Consider the following 21,506-nt stretch of genomic DNA (forward strand, 5'->3'; position numbering starts at 1 on the left):
GGGGGAACTCCACGCCATTTTTTTTTTATTTGGGGTGGAGTTCCCCTTAAAATCTACACCAGAACGAAACCTTTTTTTTTTTTTTTTCAAAATGTTCTCATTTTTTTTTTTTGGGGGGGGTAGCAAAAAAAAATAATTGTAGCGATTAAATACCATCACAAGGAAGCTCTCCAAAAAATATTAACAATTTCATATGAGTACAGTGTTGCATGACCACGCAATTGCCCGGTAGGCAAGTGGTTAAAGTAGCAGCACCAGATGAGTGTTTTTTTTGTTTTGTTTTTACCACCAGAACTTGCAGCCTACAAGCAGGTGACCCAATATTCAGCGAACGTCGTCTTGCATGAACACCACAATCCTTTTGCTGATGGTTCCAAATTCTCACATGATGAATATCATAGTCTGAACTATTCTGGTGCTTTGTTTTTCTGGGCGTCTATCCCAGCGCAGACAAAGCTCTCTGATACTTTCAGCCTGCATAGCAGTTCAAAGAGTCTTTCCATGAACTGACAAACACTCGGGGAGGGAAATGACACCCAACAGCACCTCACATAGGAAATGGCCGGGCTGCGAAAACATAATCAAAGCGAGGACTGAAAGGGGGGGAGGAGGCTGTGAATAGAGGGCTGCTGTTCAAACAACGCAGAGCAAGGCACGGTACTTTGAAAAGCGCCTGAAGCTCTAAAGCGGTCATTGTCGGCGGCATCAGAAAACAATTAGCCGCCCGCATCGGAACAAAGCATCATCCAAAACTGCCTGTTAAGGAGTTGCATTGACAAGGAAAATCCTTAGAAGTAAATGGATTTCAGGGCTCTGTTTGCTTATGGCAACAAAAGTCAACCGATACAAATGGCTTTTCCGCACTCTGGCTACCAAGTATTATCGAAATCATAAGTCCACAACCTTTTGTGAGCTCATAAACTTTGTTTAAACTTAAAGCGGAGTTTCAGGCTCCCCCCCCGAAAATTAAGTCAGCAGCTACAAATACCGTAGCTGCTGACTTTTAATATTACAACACGTACCTGTCCAGGGGTCCAGCAGTGTCCTCACCCGAGCGGATTCTTCAGTTGGCTGTCGGGTGCTGGAATGTTAGGTAAAGGAAACCGGCAGTGATGCATTGCGTGAAGCGCGCTGCGCTTTGTGAATAGGCCGCAGTCTTTTGGGACCTGTAAAGTGTCCCACAAGGCTGCGGGAGAAGTAGGAGGGGCTGAAATTCAGACTTGGTTCGCCGTGGCAAACTGAGCCGAAAGCGGGAGCGGGTACCTGTCAAAGCCAGTATAAAGGGACGCCCGGTCTGAGAAGGGGTCAAGCAACTTCTGGTTGGCGTCATTTTTATAGGAAGTAAATAATACCGTAAGGGGTCAGATATACATAGTTGGTAGATTACAGAGATAAACAATTGAATCGGTGTACCAATTTTGGCTTTCCTTGTGAGTAGGGTTTGTGCCCATGCCCTGATTCTTCCCTAGCCGCCTTATTAGTCCCATTAATATGAAGATCAGTCTCATATACAGGCCCGGATTTCCCACAAGGCCACTGAGGCCAGGCCTTGGGGTGGCAGGGCGGCAGTGGCATGGATTCCTCCGACGCCCGTAACATACAGTTAAGGGCGGTAAGTTATGGGGGAATCCGCTCGCTCGTTAACAAGTGATTGCGGCGATGTCGCCGAAATCACTTATAAAATGTGTGCTCCCGTCCGTCCTCCCCTCCCCACCCCACATACCTCTCTCTGCTGGCTCTGTCTTCGGAACTCCATCCTCCCCCCGGCCACCGAGTCTGTCTCCTGTTTCTGCTGCCGATGTACACAGTGAGAGGGGAGAGCTGTGCTCTTCCCATCTCAGCTGTGACAGGAGTTCTAACACAGTGCTAGGACTCCTGTTTTGGAGGTGACAGGGTCAATAAAGAGAACCTGTCACCTCCAATTGCTATCACACAGGAAATTGTTTTCTCCTCTATGATAGCAAAAAAGTGAAAAAAATTGATAAAAAAAAATAATAAGAAATAATAATTAAATTAATAAAATAAAAAATTAATTAAAAAGTAAAGAATAAGAAAAATAATAAGAAAATTATACAAAAAAAAAATAAGTAAGCGACAAGCTACAAATAAATAAAAATAAAAAAAATATTTGAACTAACCGTGCCGCCCCTGCCATCCGGTTGCCATTCTCCATTGATTTGGGGAGGGAGGGTAGATCGGTTGGTGGGGAGGGTGTGCATTGCGGAACCTGGCCTTGGGGCAGCAGGGAGAGCAAATCCGGCCCTGCTCATATACCATTGTGGGTGTATGGGCAAGACTAAGATAGACTTTTAAAAACTCAGGCTTAGTTGAGGAAAATGGGAAAAATAGCACTGAACTCATATAGCCAGATTCAAGTAGGGCGCCGCATCTTTAAGGCGGCGTAGCGTATCGTATTTATGTCACGCCGCCTTAAGTCAGAGAGGCAAGTACTGTATTCACAAAGTACTTGCCTCCTAACTTACGGCGGAGTAGCGTAAATGGGGCCGGCGTAAGCGCGCCTAATTCAAATGAGGATGAGGGGGCGTGTTTTATGCTAATGGAGGGTGACCCGACGTGATTGAGGTTTTTTACGAACGGCGCATGCGCAGTCCGTGTACATATCCCAGTGTGCATTGCTCCAAAGTACGCCGCAAGGACGTATTGGTTTCGACATGAACGTAAATTACGTCCAGCCCTATTCACGGACGACTTGCGCAAACTATTTGATTAAATAACTTTACGCCGGAAAACGCCTTACGTAAACGGCGTATCTTTACTGTGACGGGCGCACGTACGTTCGTGAATCGGCGTATCTAGGCATTTACATATTCTACGCCGAACTCAACGGAAGCGCCACCTAGCGGCCAGCCTAAATTTTGCACCCTAAGATACGACGGAGCAGGCTGTCGTATCTTGGCTAGGTTTAAGTGTATCTCAGTTTGAGAATACACTTAAACTTACGACGGCGCAGATTCAGAGTTACGTCGGCGTATCTACTGATACACCGGCGTAAATCTTTCTGAATCTAGCTAATAAGGTTATTTTATTAGTATTGCTTAAATTATTGAGTTCCGTTGTAATCGAACCTGCTGCCAGGGTTGGGGTGCTTGCAGCCTTGGAATATCCGTAAGCAGTCTCTAGTCCGGAAACAGGTTCCATCTTCAATTGCGACAAGAATCGCGGGAGGTCATCTTTGTTGCGTAAGATGGCAGATTTGCCGTCTCTGTCAGGATGGAGACAGAAGGGGAACCCCCACCTATAGGTGATGCCCGCTGAGTGTAGAGATTCCAGCAGGGGGGATAACGCCCTGCGCTGCATCAGGTTGCGGTGTGACAAGTCCTGGTAAAAGAACAAGCGGGCTCCATCAAAGTAAAAAAAGGGGCGTTTGCGCATAAGTTGCATAATCTGATCTTTGACCGTATAGCGATGGAGCTTGCAAATTATTTCACGCGGGTTGTCTGCTTCCAGTGGTGGGGGTCTGAGAGCCCGATGGGCTCCATCGATCTCCACATTCTCATTAGGGGGAGGCCTGATAGCTCCTTAAATATGCCTTGCAATGTGGGAACGATATCTTTGGCCTGTTGCCTCTGGTAACCCCCGTATGCGTATATTGGACCTGCGGCTGCGGTTCTCATAATCATCAAGTTGTGAGATTAGAGCTTCTATGTGGTGATCCTGAGGTGCACACTTGTCTCTAAGCTGAGTTAAAACAGGCAGGGCCTCCTCCACAGTCTGCTCCAAAGTCTCTAACCTGTTGCCAAGCTGAGTAGTGTCAGTTTTCAGCTGCTCTATATCCTGCTTGAAGGCCTTTTCCATTCTCATGGCAAAGCGATCCAGGTCCTCTCTAGTAAATGTGCTGCCTCAAATCTCCGTCCCCCACCAGTTCAGACATGTCAGAGCCCAGGCCACAGGAAGCCGAAGAGCCTGGGGATTCGGGGGGGGGGGGGGGGGTATCACCTCTTACCAGTGACGGTGTCTGGATGGGAGACCCAAAGTAGCCAAAGTTACGGAATGTGACTTATCCTGGTTCTCCTCCTTTTTGGAAAACCGATCACAAGTGGTGAAACTGGGACCGTTCACCTCCAAAAAACGCACGGTATCATGCGGAGTCCCTCAAGGATCCCCGCTGTCGCCGGTGCTGTTTAATATCTATCTCCGCCCTCTTTTTGAAATCATCAGCAGCCAAAAGCTGCTCTACCACTCTTATGCGGATGACACACAATTGTATTTTCGCATTTGCAACAAAAAGGATCATCATCTCAATCTAGAGACATGTCTCTCTTTGATTGAGAACTGGATGACACAGAGTTATCTTAAACTCAACGGTTCGAAAACAGAGCTTCTCCTGTTTCACGCCAATCGGAAGAATCAACTAGCAACAACCTGGATACCTCCGCCCATTCTGGGAAAAATCATCGCCCCTAGTACCAAAGTCAAAAGTCTCGGAGTCATCTTCGACACCCACATGACAATGGACGCACAAATAGGGTCAGTAGTCAGCGGATCGCACCATCTGCTACGCCTACTACGCAGACTTATTCCATTTATTCCTAAAGAAGACATAGCAGTCGTGGTGGGAACAATTGTTAACTCCAGACTGGACTATGCAAATGCCCTTTACCTCGGACTCCCAAAGTACCAAATCACGCGCCTGCAGGTCGTTCAGAATACGGCCGCGCGACTTGTGACTGGGAAAAAACCATGGGAATCAATCTCCCCATCACTGAGAAGCCTTCACTGGCTGCCACTGAAAGACAGAATCACTTTCAAAGCACTCTGTCTAACGCATAAATGTATTTGGGGAAATGCCCCCCGATACTTATGCGAAAAAATAAAAACCTACAACCCCAATCGCGTTCTGCGATCCTCCAACCAAAATTTACTCCACATCCCCAAAACCAGATACAAGTCCAAAGGAGAAAGAAGATTCGCTGTCCAAGGCCCGCGACTTTGGAACACTTTACCAACCTCCATTCGGTTGGAGGAGAACCATTTGGCCTTTAGGAGAAAGATCAAAACCCACTTCTTCTGAGCTCAAGGGAGAAGTGCTCAAACAAGCGCCCAGAGGCGATTCAGTTCGCATGTGTAGCGCTATATAAGTTTTTCACTCACTCACTCACTCACTCCTGGCTGCGGCGGTGCGGAGAACCCTCCCGGCTGCGGCTGTGTGGGGGTTCCTCCGGACTGCGACTGCGGGGACCCTCCTGGCTGCCGCTGTGCGGGGGACCCTCCTGGCTGCCGCTGTGCGGGGGACCCTCCTGGCTGCGGCTGTGCGGGGGACCCTCCTGGCTGCGGCTGTGCGGGGGACCCTCCTGGCTGCGGCTGTGCGGGGGACCCTCCTGGCTGCGGCTGTGCGGGGGACCCTCCTGGCTGCGGCTGTGCGGGGGACCCTTCGGGTTGCGGCTGTGTTGGAGGCTTAACTGAGGTCTTCACTGCAGCGTCCGTCCCTCTGCCTTTCCCGGCCGCCATTTTAGATGTCCCGCCACGTGGCTGTGCTCCGCCGCCGAAATACGAGTCTATGGTGCCGGTGCTGAGATGTGCAGGGGCTATATTTCTGGAGGAAGCCCTTCGGTACCTGGACATGCCGTTGTGGACCGCGTGGAAGGGGAGAATCCGCCGGATCAGGCTTAATGAGCAGCGAGATGTGAGGAGCTCTGGAGATGTGCCTCCTCACTCGGCCATGTCCAAGCCACGCCCCAACTTGACCTTTTTTAATGTTGTTTTTCCAGTGTGATTGCAAGCACAGGCCTTGGCAGCAGCTGAATTGGACCCACAAATGCGTTGATATTCTTTGGATTGTCCCTCTGATTTATAAAGTGGTATATACCGCTTGGCATTGGGGGTGATGCTTAATTTTGCATTACGCTACACACCAAGAATACTGAAGCACCCTGCCCGGGAACCATATTACTTACAGCAAATGTACACTTTTATACAAGCTGTACATTCGCTATGTTACATTGTAGCAAAGTGTAATTTCTTCAGTGTTGTCACATGAAAAGATAAAATATTTACCAAAATGTGAGGGGTGTACTCACTTTTGTAAGATACTGTATGTCCGGTTCGGCTGGTGGTTTTGGCATGTGGTTTTTACTACCCATAGCTTTTGTTTTTTCATTATTTTAACTATGTACAGTGGGGATCGAAAGTTTTGGCACCCCAGGTAAAAATTTGTATTAATGTGCATAACAAAGCCAAGGAAAGATGGAAAAATCTCCAAAAGGCATCAAATTACAGATTAGACATTCTTATATGTCAAAAAAGTTAGATTTTATTTCCATCATTTACACTTTCAAAATTACAGAAAACAAGAAAATGGCGTCTGCAAAAGTTTGGGCACCCTGCAGAGTTAATATCTTGTACTGCCCCCTTTGGCAAGTATCGCAGCTTGTAAACGCTTTTTGTAGCCAGCCAAGAGTCTTTCCATTCTTGTTTGAGGTATCTTTGCCCATTCTTCTTTACAAAAGTCTTCCAGTTCTTTGAGATTTCTGGGCTGTTTGTCACGCACTGCTCTTTTAAGGTCTATCCATAGATTTTCAATTATGTTGAGGTCAAGAGATTGTGAAGGCCATGGCAAAACCTTCAGTTTACGCCTCTTGATGTAATCCCCCGTGGATTTTGAGGTGTGTTTAGGATCATTATCCATTTGTAGAAGCCATCCTCTCTTTAACTTCAGCTTTTTCACAGATGGCATCAAGTTACCATCCAAAATTTGCTGAAATTTTATTGAATCCATTTTTCCTTCTACTCGTGAAATGTTCCCTGTGCCACTGGCTGCAATACAACCCCAATGCATGATTGATCCACCCCCATGCTTCACAGTTGGACAGAGGTTCTTTTCATTAAATTCTGTGCCCTTTCTTCTCCAAACGTACCTTTGCTCATTCCGGCCAAAAAGTTCTATTTTAACCTCATCGGTCCACAGAACTTGTTTCCAAAATGCATCAGGCTTGTCTATATGTTCATTTGTAAAGTTCAAACGCTGATTTTTGTGGTGAGGACGTAGAAGAGGTTTTCTTCTGATGGCTCTTCCATGAAGACCATATTTGTACAAGTATCTCTTTATAGTGGAATAGTGTACCACAACTCCAGTGTCTGCCAAATCTTTCTGGAGGGATCGTGCAGTCAAACGTGGGTTTTGAATTGCTTTTCTCACAATCCTGCGAGCTGTTCTGTCTGATATTTTTCTTGGTCTTCCAGATCTTGCTTTAACTTCCACTGTTCCTGATGACTGACATTTCTTAATTACATTCCGAACAGAGGATATTGACATCTGAAAACGCTTTGCTATCTTCTTATAGCCTTCTCCAGCTTTGTGAGCGACAACTATTTTCACTTTCAGTTTTCTAGACAACTGCTTAGAAGAACCCATGGTGCTGATTGTTGGGGCAAGGTCAGATGAGTCTGGGCATTTAAAACCTTTGAGATTGACATCACCTGGTCTTCCCAGACGATGATTGAGAACAATCCATGACACTGGCAGGTCTCAGCTTTGCAAAGGGGGCAGTGCATGCTATAAATTCTGCAGGGTGCCCAAACTTTTGCAGACGCCATTTGTTTGTTTTCTGTAATTTTGAAAGTGTAAATGATGGAAATAAAATCTAACTTTTTTTGACATATTATAAGAATGTCTAATCTGTAATTTGATGCCTTTTGGAGATTTTTCCATCTTTCCTTGGCTTCGTTATGCACATTAATACAAATTTTTACCTGGGGTGCCCAAACTTTCGATCCCCACTGTACTTGGCTTGTACCTTGCCAGGTTTGTGGCCAGATATTTTCCACTTGACCTATAATTTCTCAAATCCGGTCTTGAACGTAGGTATATAAATTCAGTGGTGCCAAGCAGTATTTGGGTGTTGATCATTCATTCTATATGTCTTCTCATGCGTTAATGTTTGCCTTTTTTGAACTATGTTCTTGGCTTGAGTTTTGCTAGATTTGTAACAAGATGCTTTCCACTTGACCTTTAAATGTACCCAATTTCCTCCTGAACCTGGATATTTAAAAGATAGTGGTGCCAAGTCATGCAATGTTTGGGTGTTTATCATTCATTCTAAATGACTTATCATGCGTTTAATATTTGATCCTTCAGCCAAAGAAGTTATTTACGGCTCAGAGACTGGGGAGATTTTGTTGTTTTTTGCTTTGGGTTAAATGGCAGAAAATATTAATTCAATGCAAACAAAATGGGAAAATGAAGCCTTAAGATGCTTAAAACTGAACTCCAGGTATTATCTTAATAATTATTATTAATTTTATATGTAGCACCCTCTACTGTGTAGGTAGGTGCTAGAGTTGGATTTTTTGCTAGGGAAACTGTCAGTGCAGGTAAATTTAGGCAGGCCTATGCTTCAGGCTAGGCCTGTTTGTTTTGATCTGGGGGCAGGGAGTGGTTAGTGTAGCAGTGGGTGTGACCACCTGTGCTATAGTTCTGGGACGCCTCCCCTGCTTCCAGGGAGAATGATCTGGAAGAGGGGCACAGGACTGGAGCGACAGGGAGCTCATGTGAGGAGCCCTGACCAATCCCCACTTGGTATTGGCAGGGGGCAGGCCTCCCATATAAGCTCAGGCCCCAGCCCACTGGGGAGAAGTTGTTGGCCGGGAGACGTAGAGAATGGCGAATTAGGTCGCAGCAGGGGGCCGTCCCTATCTGGGGGGGGGGGGGGCGATCGCAGAGGAGCGCGAGAGAGCTGGGAGGGAACTACATCCTTGAATGGTCATGGATGGAGTGTCCTGGAACAGAGGGGCTGAAGAAGCTGTCGTAACACTTGTCCAGATAAAGTTCTTCATCATGGACTCGGGGCAGGAGAAGGTCGGTGAGTGGGACATTTGGATAAGGCATGCCAGGGGAGCTGGGTGCGAGGCCAGAGGAGAGACTGTGTGAAATGTACCAAATCCATACGGCCTGAGGGCGCAGGATTTGCGGACCGGACTTGCTGGGAACAGTAGTCCGCCAAGTTACATGTGCTGCTAAATTACTAGCCCGCCGGGGAGAGGTACTGCAGACCTCTGGCCTAGTAACTGCACATTTCAGAGCCAGCCATTGAGACTGCTCAGAGCGGCCTCTTTTGCTCACAGAGGAGGATGTTACAGGAAAGATATAAGGATCTACAGTAAAGTTTGTGCAGGAGGAGAGAAGTCCTGGGAGTAACGTTCTGCGGGAGATACGCAGAGGAGGAGAAATAATCTGTATGGTGATGCAGGGGAAGTGAGTGTAGATATTATCTCTGCATCAGTGCTTCAAGGCTCAATACAAGTTCTTTAACCCCTTGCTTACTGGGCACTTAAACCCCCCTCCTGCCCAGACCAATTTTCAGATTTCAGTGCTGTCGCACTTTGAATGTCACGCAACATTGTACCCAAATTAAATTTATATCATTTTTTTCCCACAAATAGAGCTTTCTTTTGGTGGTATTTGATCACCTCTGCGGTTTTTATTTTTTCTTTAAAAAAAATAAAGACAGATTAAAAAAAATTATATTTTGTTATATATGTTTTTCTCCTTCATTGATGTATGCTGATGAGGCTGTACTGATGGGGCTGTACTGATGGGGCTGTACTGATGGGGCTGTACTGATGGGGCTGTACTGATGGGGCTGTACTGATGGGGCTGTACTGATATGACTGCACTGGTGGGCACTGTTACACTCATAGGCAGCATTACTAGGTGGCACTGATTGGCATCACAGGTGGGCACTGATGGGTGGCACTGGTGGGCACTGATGGGTGGCACCAGTGGGCACTGAGAAGTGGCACTAATAGGTGGCACTGATAGCTGGCAGTGATGGACACTGATAGGTGGCACTGTGGGCATTAATAGGTGGCACTGGCAGGCAGTATTTTTGGCACAGAGGCGGCAGATGTGCCTCCTTCCTCTTCGGGACCGATGTCCCTAGTAAACAAGCCTGCAACCTGCTTTTTTTACTCCTCACGCTGAAAAAAAGCGGGAGGAGAAATAAAAACGATTACCGATCCTTTGTTTACATCATGTGATCAACTGTCATTGGCTGACAGCTGATCACATGGTCACATCATCTGTGCTCCACCGAGTCTCTGTGACTCGGTGATCAGAGCACGGGGCGCGCACGTCTATTGACGTCCTCCCGGATTTTCAGGCCTGCGCTGTGCCCGTCATTTGACTATAGCACGGGCCTCTAGTGGTTACTATGATGGCAAAGCAACATGTTCTATGGGCATCCCATATCCCCCTTTCCCCAACCAAGTTATATCCCCCCAATAAACAAAACAACGCAAATGACTGTTCATCGTCTCTGAGGTGATAGATGGAGGTCTGGCAGCGCGGTGATATGGTGGAAGTTAGTTACTAGTAGCACTTAAAGTGGAGTTCCACCCATAAATATAACATTACATCAGTAGTTTTAAAAAAATGTCATTTTTTTTTTTAGATGCCTTCAAATTGTTGTTGCTAGGCAGAATAGTTAATCTTCCCACTTCCTGCACCTAGGTGCTTAATGCTTCCTAACCTACACCGCACAGACTCCTGGGAATGTAGTGGGTGTAACTTTCCAGGAGTCTGTGCACTCCCCAGTCTCAAAGAATCATGTGACTTGGACAGCACAGGTGCTGAAACCTGATCTGACACTGCTTGTGCAGCACTGAGCATGTGCAAGGCTGAAATCCAGGAAGTCATACAGTCTGGCTTCATGATGCCCACACTTAAGATGGCCCCAGTCAATTTCTATTTTATAAAGTGTCTAAATGCTGTAACAACCTAACAAAACGGACCTTAGTTTACAGACTAACTTTACTAGAATACATTAAGCTTGTGTATTACAGGGATATTTATATTTAAAAAGTGAAATTGTGGCCGGAACTCCGCTTTAAGCGCTATATATGCATGATTTATATAGCACCAACAGTTTGTGCAGCGCTTTACAACGTTATAAAATGAATTGCATGTAAGTTTGTATATGTCATACCTGAGGGACAGCTGTTAAAGTCACTACAGGGGTCACTGCTATCTTGCAGGTCCTGTGCGCTTGCCAATTCCGCCATTCACAGAAGGTTAAAAAACAATTCAATGAAAACTGGTGGGGGTGTCGATTTACTAAAACTAGAGAGTGCAGAATCTGGTGCAGCTGTGCATGGTGGCCAACCGGCTTCCAACTTCAGCTTTGTAGTGATATAAATGTCCAATAGTGGAGTCCGATTAGATAATTGATATTTAGATGTTAGTATGATGACTATAAATTTGTTGTTCCGCAGCAACACACCAGGCTCTCCAGAGAATGCATTTTATTTAACTTCCAATAACGAACAAAGTCCACAGACGATACAAAATCCAACAGAGCATATAATTCAAATCTCTTCCTAGACCCGTGACAAGACTCACCTCCAGGATTATATTCCCTATCCACTGAATAGCTGAGCAATTTGATTGGCCGTCTTTGATCTACATCCTGTCTTTCAGAGTGACAGGTAATGGCCCAGCCGGAGACGGCTTCAATCATCACCTATTCCTAATTTTGCATCCTTGCATATTAATAAGCTCCCTCTAATATGTAATTAGATTACATGTGGCCTGAGTAATGGTTTGATTGGTTTGATGTGCAAAATAGGCTCATCCTGTCTCTTTGCCTATTGACAATCGACAAGCCTCTGTTGATGTGTAACATGTAATTATCTTAACAGTTACCAAATGTCAACTGAAATCTGGCCTGGTCAATTTTGGACTTATAATCTAATAATACAACACACACATATATATAATATCCCATATAAATCGGCCAACATATTACAACAAGCTTGTTTAATTAATCTGGAAGGTTTCTATGCAGAGCTGCACCAGATTTTGCATTTTCCATTTTTAATAAATCAACTCCATGGTCGTGTTCATCTGGATGCGGTAGAGATCATGACATCACTGTGTCTCTACTCTCTGCCTCATCCAATCGGAAGCACAGGACCCCAATGGTCATGGCAATCAACTACTACAGTGATTGTCAGCTTCCACAGCGATCCCTCAGGTATGGGATATACGTACGTACTTTGTGCCAAGCTGAATCAATGTTACATAGTAGGTGAGGTTGAAAAAAGAAGTCCCATCAAGTCAGCCAATCGGGTCTCAGGAACTGCTTCCTGAGCTGGGATTTGCTGGAAGGAGAATCAGGAAGACAATGGCGAATATTTGATATTGTCACACAACTGGGTGGGCTCGGGGCCCTGTGCTCTACGCCCCGAGCCAACCCTTTTTTGAAGCCAATTGGAGCCTTAGGCTCTGATCACATGCTTCAAAAAAATAAAAATAACATTGCAATCCATGCGTCCGGCACCCTGCATGTAAATTAGGGGCTGGGTGCATGGATTAGGGGGGAGGAGCCCCTACGCCCCATATGGATGGGCTGCCACTGGCTGCAACAGAAAGAAAGATTGAGGACGCTGTATCCTCAATGGCCCAGATTCACAAAGCACTTACGCCGACATATAACACGTTACGCCGACGTAAGTGCCAATGTGTAGGGTGGGCGCACATATGGGCTGGGCGCATGGTGCTGCTCCCATTGATTAGCCATTCAAGCATGCAAATGAGGGAAATACGCCGATTCACGAACGTGCGTGTGCCCGGCGCATGCTACACGAGATCGCGCGTAAGTTGTACGTCCGGCGTAAAGTTATTCCCCATAAATGAGGTGCAACCCGGCAACAGACATGCACAGGTCTGCACCAGGGAACACAAGCCGGCGTATTGTGCGTTGGACGTGTGTCTGGCTGGGCGTACATTATGTTCACGGCGTACGCGGTGATCCGGCGTAGCTTAGGCAGTTGTGCCGGTGTATTGTCACAGTTTGCTGCCTATCGTTCAATGCTCCGGAAGTCACGTGGCGGCCAACTGCGCATGCGCGATGCGTTCCAAACGCAAATGCGATGCGTTCCAATGGATTCACGACAGTACACACCAGTGAAACCTCGGTCGGCATCCAGGCTCTTTCCTTAACATCCCCGTGGATTGGAGGATGTTAAAAAAAAAAAAGAGCCAGGAGGCGGATCGAGCTGTCCGAGCTAAGCGACTGGCCTCTTTCCTCTAAATCCACGTCGCCCTGAATGAAGGGGTTCGCTGGTGTGTACTGTCGTAAATCCATTGGAACGCATCGCGCATGCGTAGTTGGCCGCCACGTGACTTCCGCAGCATTCTACGATAGGCAGCAAACTGTGACACTACACCGGCGTGGTTGTGAGAAGGCGCAGGGGGGTGCTGTGCATGCGTCCACATCACGGGAAAATGCGCAGTTCGTGATACGTACCTGTCTGGCGCTCGGCCCATTATTTGCATGGGGTCACGCCCACTTCCACATACGCCGGCGTGCGCCTTCGAAACCCACGCCACGCTGGCACAGCGTTGGGAGCACTGGCTTGCTGAATGCAATGCTTGCCTCTCCGCGCTACGTTGGCGTGCCGTACGGCGGCGTAATGTGCGCCTTGCTCTCTGTGAATCTGGGCCAATCTCTTTTTCCATTACAAAAATGTTTATGATACAGTTGTCAAAACTCCTCCTTTCTTTATTACTGTTTTCTGATTGGCCGTCTCTCAGTTATTTGTCGGCTCTCAATTGCCTTCTACAGAAGAGTCGTTCAGCCAAATGCAGCAGAAAAACAGTCGTCATACTTGTTCGGTTTAATAAATGTTGAAATAAGCCAATAATAACCCAAATCAGAAAACCGCTTGCTAGAAATCATACAGATATGTTTTAATCTGCGTGATTGATTTTATACTGAAAGAGGTTGGACTTGTCTGATTTTATAGTGATTTTTATATGAGAGATCAGACTTGTTCGTAAATTATATTTTCATCATCTGCTTTCCGTTTATTGTAATATGCAGCAAACTGATAAAAATAAAATACAAAAGGGGGACGTGGCATTATGCCAACATCTGCCAGTTAGATGTGTTTATGGCGCGGTCAGGTTCTTTGAAGGCCGCCTGCTGCGATCCAAATTTAGTACATTTGTCTAATGAAAGACTAAAATATGCCCATGTAAACATTGTTTCAAACGGCCTTGAATTGGATGTTGACATTACTCTAATAGGATCTTATTAGTCATAACCACTTGACCTCTAGAAGGTTTACCCCCCCCCCCTTCATGACCAGGCCATATTTTGCGAAACGGCACTGTTACTTTAACCACTTGTGGACCGGCCCATGTAGATATAGGTTGGCAGAATAGCGCGGACAGGCATAATCACGTACCGACAATTCTTTGCTGTTTGTATGCAAGACAAGTTCCTGGCCAATGCCCTTCACACAAAAGTCCTACGCTTTGTCCGATGAAAATCCGATCGTGTGTACGAGGCTTAAGGCTGTTATATTTCTACTTCCTTTACCAGCTTGTCCAGCAAAAGTAGCAGTCAGGGGATTGAGACAAACCTTTCACCACCGACAGGGGTGCTCACAATCATCAGCTTATATACATTTATGTAAAGCTTTTTGTTACTGTAACTGCTTAACCACTTGCTTACTGGGCACATATACCCCCCTCCTGCCCAGGTGAAATTTCAGCTTCCGGCACTGCGTCGCTTTAACTAACAATTGCGCGGTCGTGCGACGTGGCTCCCAAACAAAATTGACGTCCTTTTTTCCTCACAAATAGAGCTTTCTTTTGGTGGTATTTGATCGCCTGTGCGGTTTTTATTTTTTGCGCTATAAACAAAAAAGAGCGACAATTTTTAAAAAAATACAATATTTTTTACTTGTTGCTATAATAAATATCCCAATTTAAAAAAAAAAAACATTTTTTTTTCTCAGTTTAGGCCGATACGTATTCTTCTACATATTTTTGGTAAAAAAAAAATCGCAATAAGCGACTGGTTTGCGCAAAAGTTATAGCGCCTTCAAAATATGGGACAGAATTATTATTTTTTATTATTTTTTTTTTTTTACTAGAAATGGCGGCGATCTGCGATTTTTATTGGGACTGCGACGTTATGGCGGACACATCGGACACTTTTGACACATTTTTGGCGCCATTCACATTTATACTGCGATCAGTGCTATAAATATGCACTAATTACAGTATAAATGTGACTGGCATTGAAGGGGTTAACACTAGGGGGTGAGGAAGGGGTTAAATGTATTCCCTGCATTGTGTTCTAACTGTAGGTGGGGGGGGGGGGGGGTGACCGATCTATGTCCCTATGTGCAAGAGACACAGATCGGTCTCCTTTCTCCCTGACAGGACGCTGTCTCTGTGTAAAACGGCAATGAGAGATGATCTCATATGTTTACATATGAGATCATCTCTCATTAGCCGCACAGATCGCATCGCAAACGGCCACTCTGATTGGCCGTTCGCGGCGATCTGTAATTGGCTGTGTCCAAGGGACACGGCCAACACAGAGTTTCCCCGCTGCGCGCTCTGGAGCGCGCGCGGGGAACGCCCAAAGGGGCGGACGTCAATTGACGTCCTGTTGGATTTTGGAATCCGCGCTGTAGCCATCATTTGACTATAGCGCGGGTCCCAGGAGGTTAAAAAGCGTTCTCTGGAGTTCAGCTTTAATTAGTCAAGTCCATCTAAATCTGCTAATCCATTAAACACTCACCCCCCACAGACTGACAGTTCCACTGTCCAAGAGTGCCTCCATTGATCCTTCATCCAGAGTGACACCCCTGAGACAGGAGGCGTGTTACCGGCTGGATCACCGATGTAAATAAAGCCTAAAAAAATGAAAACCTAACACAGCCACCACAGCCACCACAGCTAAGGCTTGGGTGTAAACTCCTGTGCTCCTTATCACATTACACCAGAGCTCACTGCATCTCAGGTGTACCTAAAACTGGAAGTGACTGATCTCCACTGTAACACCAAGGCCAATAACATGACTTCAGGAGCAAAGCAAATAAACTGCACAGAAGTACACAGAATTCTTTATTTTACTAAGCCACTTTACAGCTTAATCCTACTCTCCCTCTAGCATCATGGTTGCCTAATAGTTTTTATTTTAGCCTTGTGACGTTGTGTTCTCGTCCAACCAGAAACATCATATACAGGACCGTCTTTAAGGCAGGGCAAAGGGGGAAGCTGCCCTGGGCCCTGTCATTGTTGTGAGGCCCAAAGCAGCTACCTCATAATACTCAGGGCCGCCATCAGGAATTTTGGGGCCCCTTACACATCTTCAGGCATGGCCTGCCATCTGGGGGCCCCCCCCCTTCTCAATTTGCGGCAGCCCCCCCGCTTCTCTCAATTTCAGGCGGCAGCCCCCCTCCCCCTCCGGTTCTCTGCTCCAGGAGGCCCATGCCTGAAGCTGTGTAAGGGGTCCCAAAATTCCTGATGGCGGCCCTGAGTATGAGGTAGCTTCCCCCCTCCGTGATCAAAGCGCTTCGGCAGCGCCACAACAAGGGTGCTAGTAACTAGGGTTGTCCCGATACCAAGCATTTCCCCGAGTACTTGTACTCCGGGAAAATGCTCCGATACTTTACCGATACCTGACTCTCCCTCCATGCTCCTGTCCCCCCCCCCCCTCTGTGCCGCTGTCGGAGTGTTCTCTCCCTCCCTGCCGTTGCTGTCCTCTGTTCTCCCCCTCCGTGCCACTGCCGTCCTCTCTCCCCCTCCGTGCCGCTGTCGTCCTCTGTTCTCCCCCTCCGTGCCGCTGTCGTCCTCTGTTCTCCCCCTCCGTGCCGCTGTCGTCCTCTGTTCCCCCCCTCCGTGCCGCTGCCGTCCTCTGTTCTCCCCCTCCGTGCCGCTGCCGTCCTCTGTTCTCCCCCTCCGTGCCGCTGCCGTCCTCTGTTCTCCCCCTCCGTGCCGCTGCCGTCCTCTGTTCTCCCCCTCCGTGCCGCTGCCGTCCTCTGTTCTCCCCCTCCGTGCCGCTGCCGTCCTCTGTTCACCCCCTCCGTGCCGCTGCCGTCCTCTGTTCTCCCCCTCCGTGCCGCTGCCGTCCTCTGTTAGGCTTCCGCCCTCCGTGATCTGTGTCCCCCCTCCGTGTCCGCCTCTGTCAGGATGGAGAGCGGCAGTAGGACTTGCTAAACCCGGCTCCTACCTTTTCTGTCCTGCTGTCCTCTGTTCTCCCCCTCCGTGCCGCTGCCGTCCTCTGTTCTCCCCCTCCGTGCCGCTGCCGTCCTCTGTTATGCTCTCCCCCTCCGTGCCGCTGCTTCCCCCCTCCGTGATCTGTGTCCCCCCTCCGTGTCCGCCTCTGTCAGGATGGAGAGCGGCGGTAGGAGCCGCTAAACCCGGCTCCTACCTTTTCCGAATGAACAGAGTCAGTGATTACTGACTCTGTCCATTCATATGACTGAGCATTGTAAACTGTGTTTACGATGCTTCAGTTTATGAATGGAGAGGAGCCTCTGTCTCCTGTCCATTCATTTCCAGTGCAGCTGAGAAAGGGACTGGGAAATCTGTGTCCTTAGTCCCTTTCTCTGTCTCAAAGGTGAGATGTCACGGGTCTGTTATGAGCCCTGATATCTCACCAAAGCCCCCCAACAGGGCTAAGAAAGAAAAATGGCAATAAATAATAAAAAATAATATATATTAAAATAAAAAACACACTGACACCGAAAACAAATGCAGCCATCACAACTTGAGATTGGTAAGCTTCAATAGAATCAATTTTTTTTCGTTTTGGGAATATTACCGCCTTAAGCAGTTATACTGTGCCGGCCAGCAGATGCTTCTTTACTACTTTTTCTTTCTGTTTAGGTTCTCCTGTTCCATGACCAGAATTATGGAATTCATTATGAATACACCATTCCAGTGAACCAGACTGGAGAGCAGAGGACGGAGGTGGAGAAGCAGCCAGACCCCATCTACATGTGGACACACAGCAGCTGGGAGGGCTGCAGCGTACAGTGCGGAGGAGGTAAGGTCATCCTGGTTCCATTCCACTAGAGCAGGGATCCTCAAACTACGGCCCTCCAGCTGTTGCGGAACTACACATCCCATGAGGCATTGTAAAACTCGGACATTCATAGACATGACTAGGCATGATGGGAATTGTAGTTCCTGAACAACTGGAGGGCCATAGTTTGAAGACCCATGCACTAGAGCAACAAAGTCCAACCCAACACGGGTTCTTGTATTGGGCCAAACCTCAAATCAGTTGACTTTTGTTCATTGCATGTTATAAAGGTTTTAGCTGCCACTTTATACTGGGATGGACATGCAGATGGGTCATTTCCTGAACATAGCCCACCTGAAATAGAGCTTGGAGCTTCCTCTTAAAGGGGTTGTAAAGGTTTTTTATTTTCTAAATTTGTTCCTTTAAGCTCGTGCATTGTTGGTTCACTCACTTACCTTTTCCTTCGATTTCCCTTCTAAATTTTTTTTTCTTTGTCTGAATTTCTCAGTTCCTGTTCCTCCTTGGTAAGCTTGCCCCCATCATCCGAGCTTTTCTGGCTGGGGGTTAGTCAGCGTGCTCGCCCCCTCCCTTGGGACTACATCCCTGCGGGGAGACGCTGTGAACGTTCACTGTGAATGTTTACTGCACTGTTCACATTTGGACACGGGGACAATTTTCATACTTTTGGCTCTGTAAGCCACCAGAATAAAATTTAAACGAAACAATCCAAATTAATTTGAAGTGTAGACTTTCCACTTTAAGTCAAGGGGTTGAACAAATATCAAGTACAAATTTTAGGAACTGCAACCATTTTTTCACACAGTCCCCCCATTTTCAGGGGCTCAAAAAAAGGTCCATTACCATCCAGTGTGCCTTTGGTCTAGTCCCATCCAGTGTGCCTTTGGTCTAGTCCCATCCAGTGTGCCTTTGGTCTAGCCCCATCCAGTGTGCCTTTGGTCTAGCCCCATCCAGTGTGCCTTTGGTCTAGCCCCATCCAGTGTGCCTTTGGTCTAGCCCCATCCAGTGTGCCTTTGGTCTAGCCCCATCCAGTGTGCCACCCATCCAGTGTGCCTTTGCTCTAGTCCCATCCAGTGTGCCTTTGGTCTAGTCCCATCCAGTGTGCCTTTGGTCTAGTCCCATCCAGTGTGCCTTTGGTCTAGCCCCATCCAGTGTGCCTTTGGTCTAGCCCCATCCAGTGTGCCTTTGGTCTAGCCCCATCCAGTGTGCCTTTGGTCTAGCCCCATTCAGTGTGCCTTTGGTCTAGCCCCATCCAGTGTGCCACCCATCCAGTGTGCCTTTGGTCTAGCCCCATCCAGTGTGCCTTTGGTCTAGCCCCATCCAGTGTGCCTTTGGTCTAGCCCCATCCAGTGTGCCTTTGGTCTAGCCCCATCCAGTGTGCCTTTGGTCTAGCCCCATCCAGTGTGCCTTTGGTCTAGCCCCATCCAGTGTGCCTTTGGTCTAGCCCCATCCAGTGTGCCTTTGGTCTAGCCCCATCCAGTGTGCCTTTGGTCTAGCCCCATCCAGTGTGCCTTTGGTCTAGCCCCATCCAGTGTGCCTTTGGTCTAGCCCCATCCAGTGTGCCTTTGGTCTAGCCCCATCCAGTGTGCCTTTGGTCTAGCCCCATCCAGTGTTTTTTTGGTCTAGCCCCATCCAGTGTTTTTTTGGTCTAGCCCCATCCAGTGGTCCTTTGGTCTAGAGCCCCATCCAGTGTTTTTTTGGTCTAGCCCCATCCAGTGGTCCTTTGGTCTAGAGCCCCATCCAGTGGTCCTTTGGTCTAGAGCTCCATCCAGTGTTCCTTTGATTGGACTAGCACCAGTGATCATTTGAATAGACTAGCACCATAAAGTCTTTCTCTGTTTGGTCTTGCACCATTTAGTGTTCCTCTGATTGGTCTAGCTTCACAAACCAGTCAGATTTATGTTACATAGCTAAGCCTTATTCACATGGGGCGTATGCATACACCCGCACAAAGGGCTGTCTATGCCCGCATGGAATTCACAGGTATTCCGTACATCCCAATGCAGCCATTTATTGACTTGCCCTTCGCAACCCAGAATATCCTTTGCCACCATACAATAAGAGATGCTTTTCTGCCTAATAAGATGATGTACTGCGCTGAAGTCATGCAATATGTGGATGAGTTTGTTAAGCCTCCAAGACACGTGTGGGTAACGAGGACCGTCTTGCTCTGTGCACCAGATGCGCGTCCCATGTGTTTCAGAATAAAAGTGCTTACGATGTAACAGATGCAAAGTACAATCGATACAAGAAGACACTGTGCTTTCACAATCGCAGTACAATGTGCTCATTAGAACACGTCCTATAAAAGCCGAATTATCTTGGAAAGTTCTTCATGAACACATTCATACAGATTTTATGATCGGCCATAAAATCCCCCGGTGAGTTATTTCTGAAGCAATTACAGGCGAATCTACACTCATCAGCCAAACACATTGCATGAAATGTCATGTTATTTGGCTTCCTTTGTTACGTTCGGCTTGTAGGGGGTACGCTATAAAGCCGAAGAAAAATACACTGAGTTCTGTTAAATTGTACGCACATTACATTTTTTGCTTATGAATTTTTATTTATTTTTTTACCGTGCCAGTTTAACCACTTCAGCACCAGAAGAATTTACCCCCTTCCTGACCGGAGCACTTTTTGCGATTCGGCACTGCGTCGCTTTAAATGACAATTGCGCGGTCGTGCGACGTTGTACCCAAACAAAATCGACGTCCTTTTTTCCCCCACAAATAGAGCTTTCTTTTGGTGGTATTTGATTACCTTTGCGGTTTTAATTTTTTGCGCTATAAACAAAAAAGACACAATTTTGAAAAAAAAACTATTACTTTTTGCTATAATAAATATACCGTATTTATCGCGGTATAACGCGTTCCCGCGTATACCGGGCACCCCTAAAGTGGCCCCGAAACCTGTGGAAAAAAAATATTTTTTTACTTACAGTTTTGGTGTCTTGCGCGGCGTCTATCGGCGGCCTCGTCGGGTCTGGCGTCCGTCTGCGGCTTCGGGTGTCCTCTTCGTCAGGTCCGGCGTCCTTCTGCGGCTTCGGGTGTCCTCTTCGTCGGGTCCGGGGTCCGTCTGCGGGCTTCGGGTGTCCTCTTTGTCGGGTCCGGGGTCCGTCTGCGGGCTTCGGGTGTCCTCTTCGTCGGGTCCGGCGTCCTTCTGCGGTGTCCTCCCCGCTTGTTTCCCGCGCCAAGTTTGAATACTGCGCCGACATATACAGAGCACAGTACACTCGTGTATTGGGCAGGCTCGCGCTCACGTCCTGTACGTCCAGGACGTGAGCGCGGAAGGAGCCGAGACTGGCCGACTATACCCGAGTGTACTGCGCTCGGTATATGTCGGCGCAGTATTCAAAACTCGGCGTGGGAAAGCGGGTATTGGCGTATACCGTGCACCCACGATTTTGCCCTGATTTTCAGGGCAAAAAAGTGCGCGGTATACGCCGATAAATACGGTAAATAAATACATTTCTTTCTCAGTTTAGGCCGATATGTGTTCTTCTACATATGTTTGGTAAAAAAAAATTGCATTAAAGTGGATGTAAACCCAAAATGGGTGTGACAATGTAGAGTATAAGATTTCCTATCATCTGTGCCCAGTCTTGCCACACAGAGTTAATCCAGCTCTGAGCAATCCTCTTTTTTATTGTTTAGTGAAAATTAACAGACTTCCGGATAAAACCCTGTCTAAATT

The 21,506-nt window shown here is 47.3% G+C and overlaps 1 protein-coding gene across 2 annotated transcripts in view; it reads left to right on the top strand.

The window, feature by feature from the left end:
* The window catches only part of ADAMTS17 (ADAM metallopeptidase with thrombospondin type 1 motif 17), a 449,726-nt gene that overhangs the window by 371,378 nt on the left and 56,842 nt on the right, over window positions 1-21,506 (top strand). For both annotated transcript variants that reach the window (XM_040342328.1, XM_040342327.1), the window contains one exon: window positions 17,651-17,810. In XM_040342328.1, the coding sequence (XP_040198262.1) occupies window positions 17,651-17,810 (160 nt within the window). The remainder of the gene's footprint in view (window positions 1-17,650; window positions 17,811-21,506) is intronic.

The sequence above is a fragment of the Rana temporaria genome, chromosome 3, assembly GCF_905171775.1.
Source record: "Rana temporaria chromosome 3, aRanTem1.1, whole genome shotgun sequence".
Classification (NCBI taxonomy): Eukaryota; Metazoa; Chordata; class Amphibia; order Anura; family Ranidae; genus Rana; species Rana temporaria.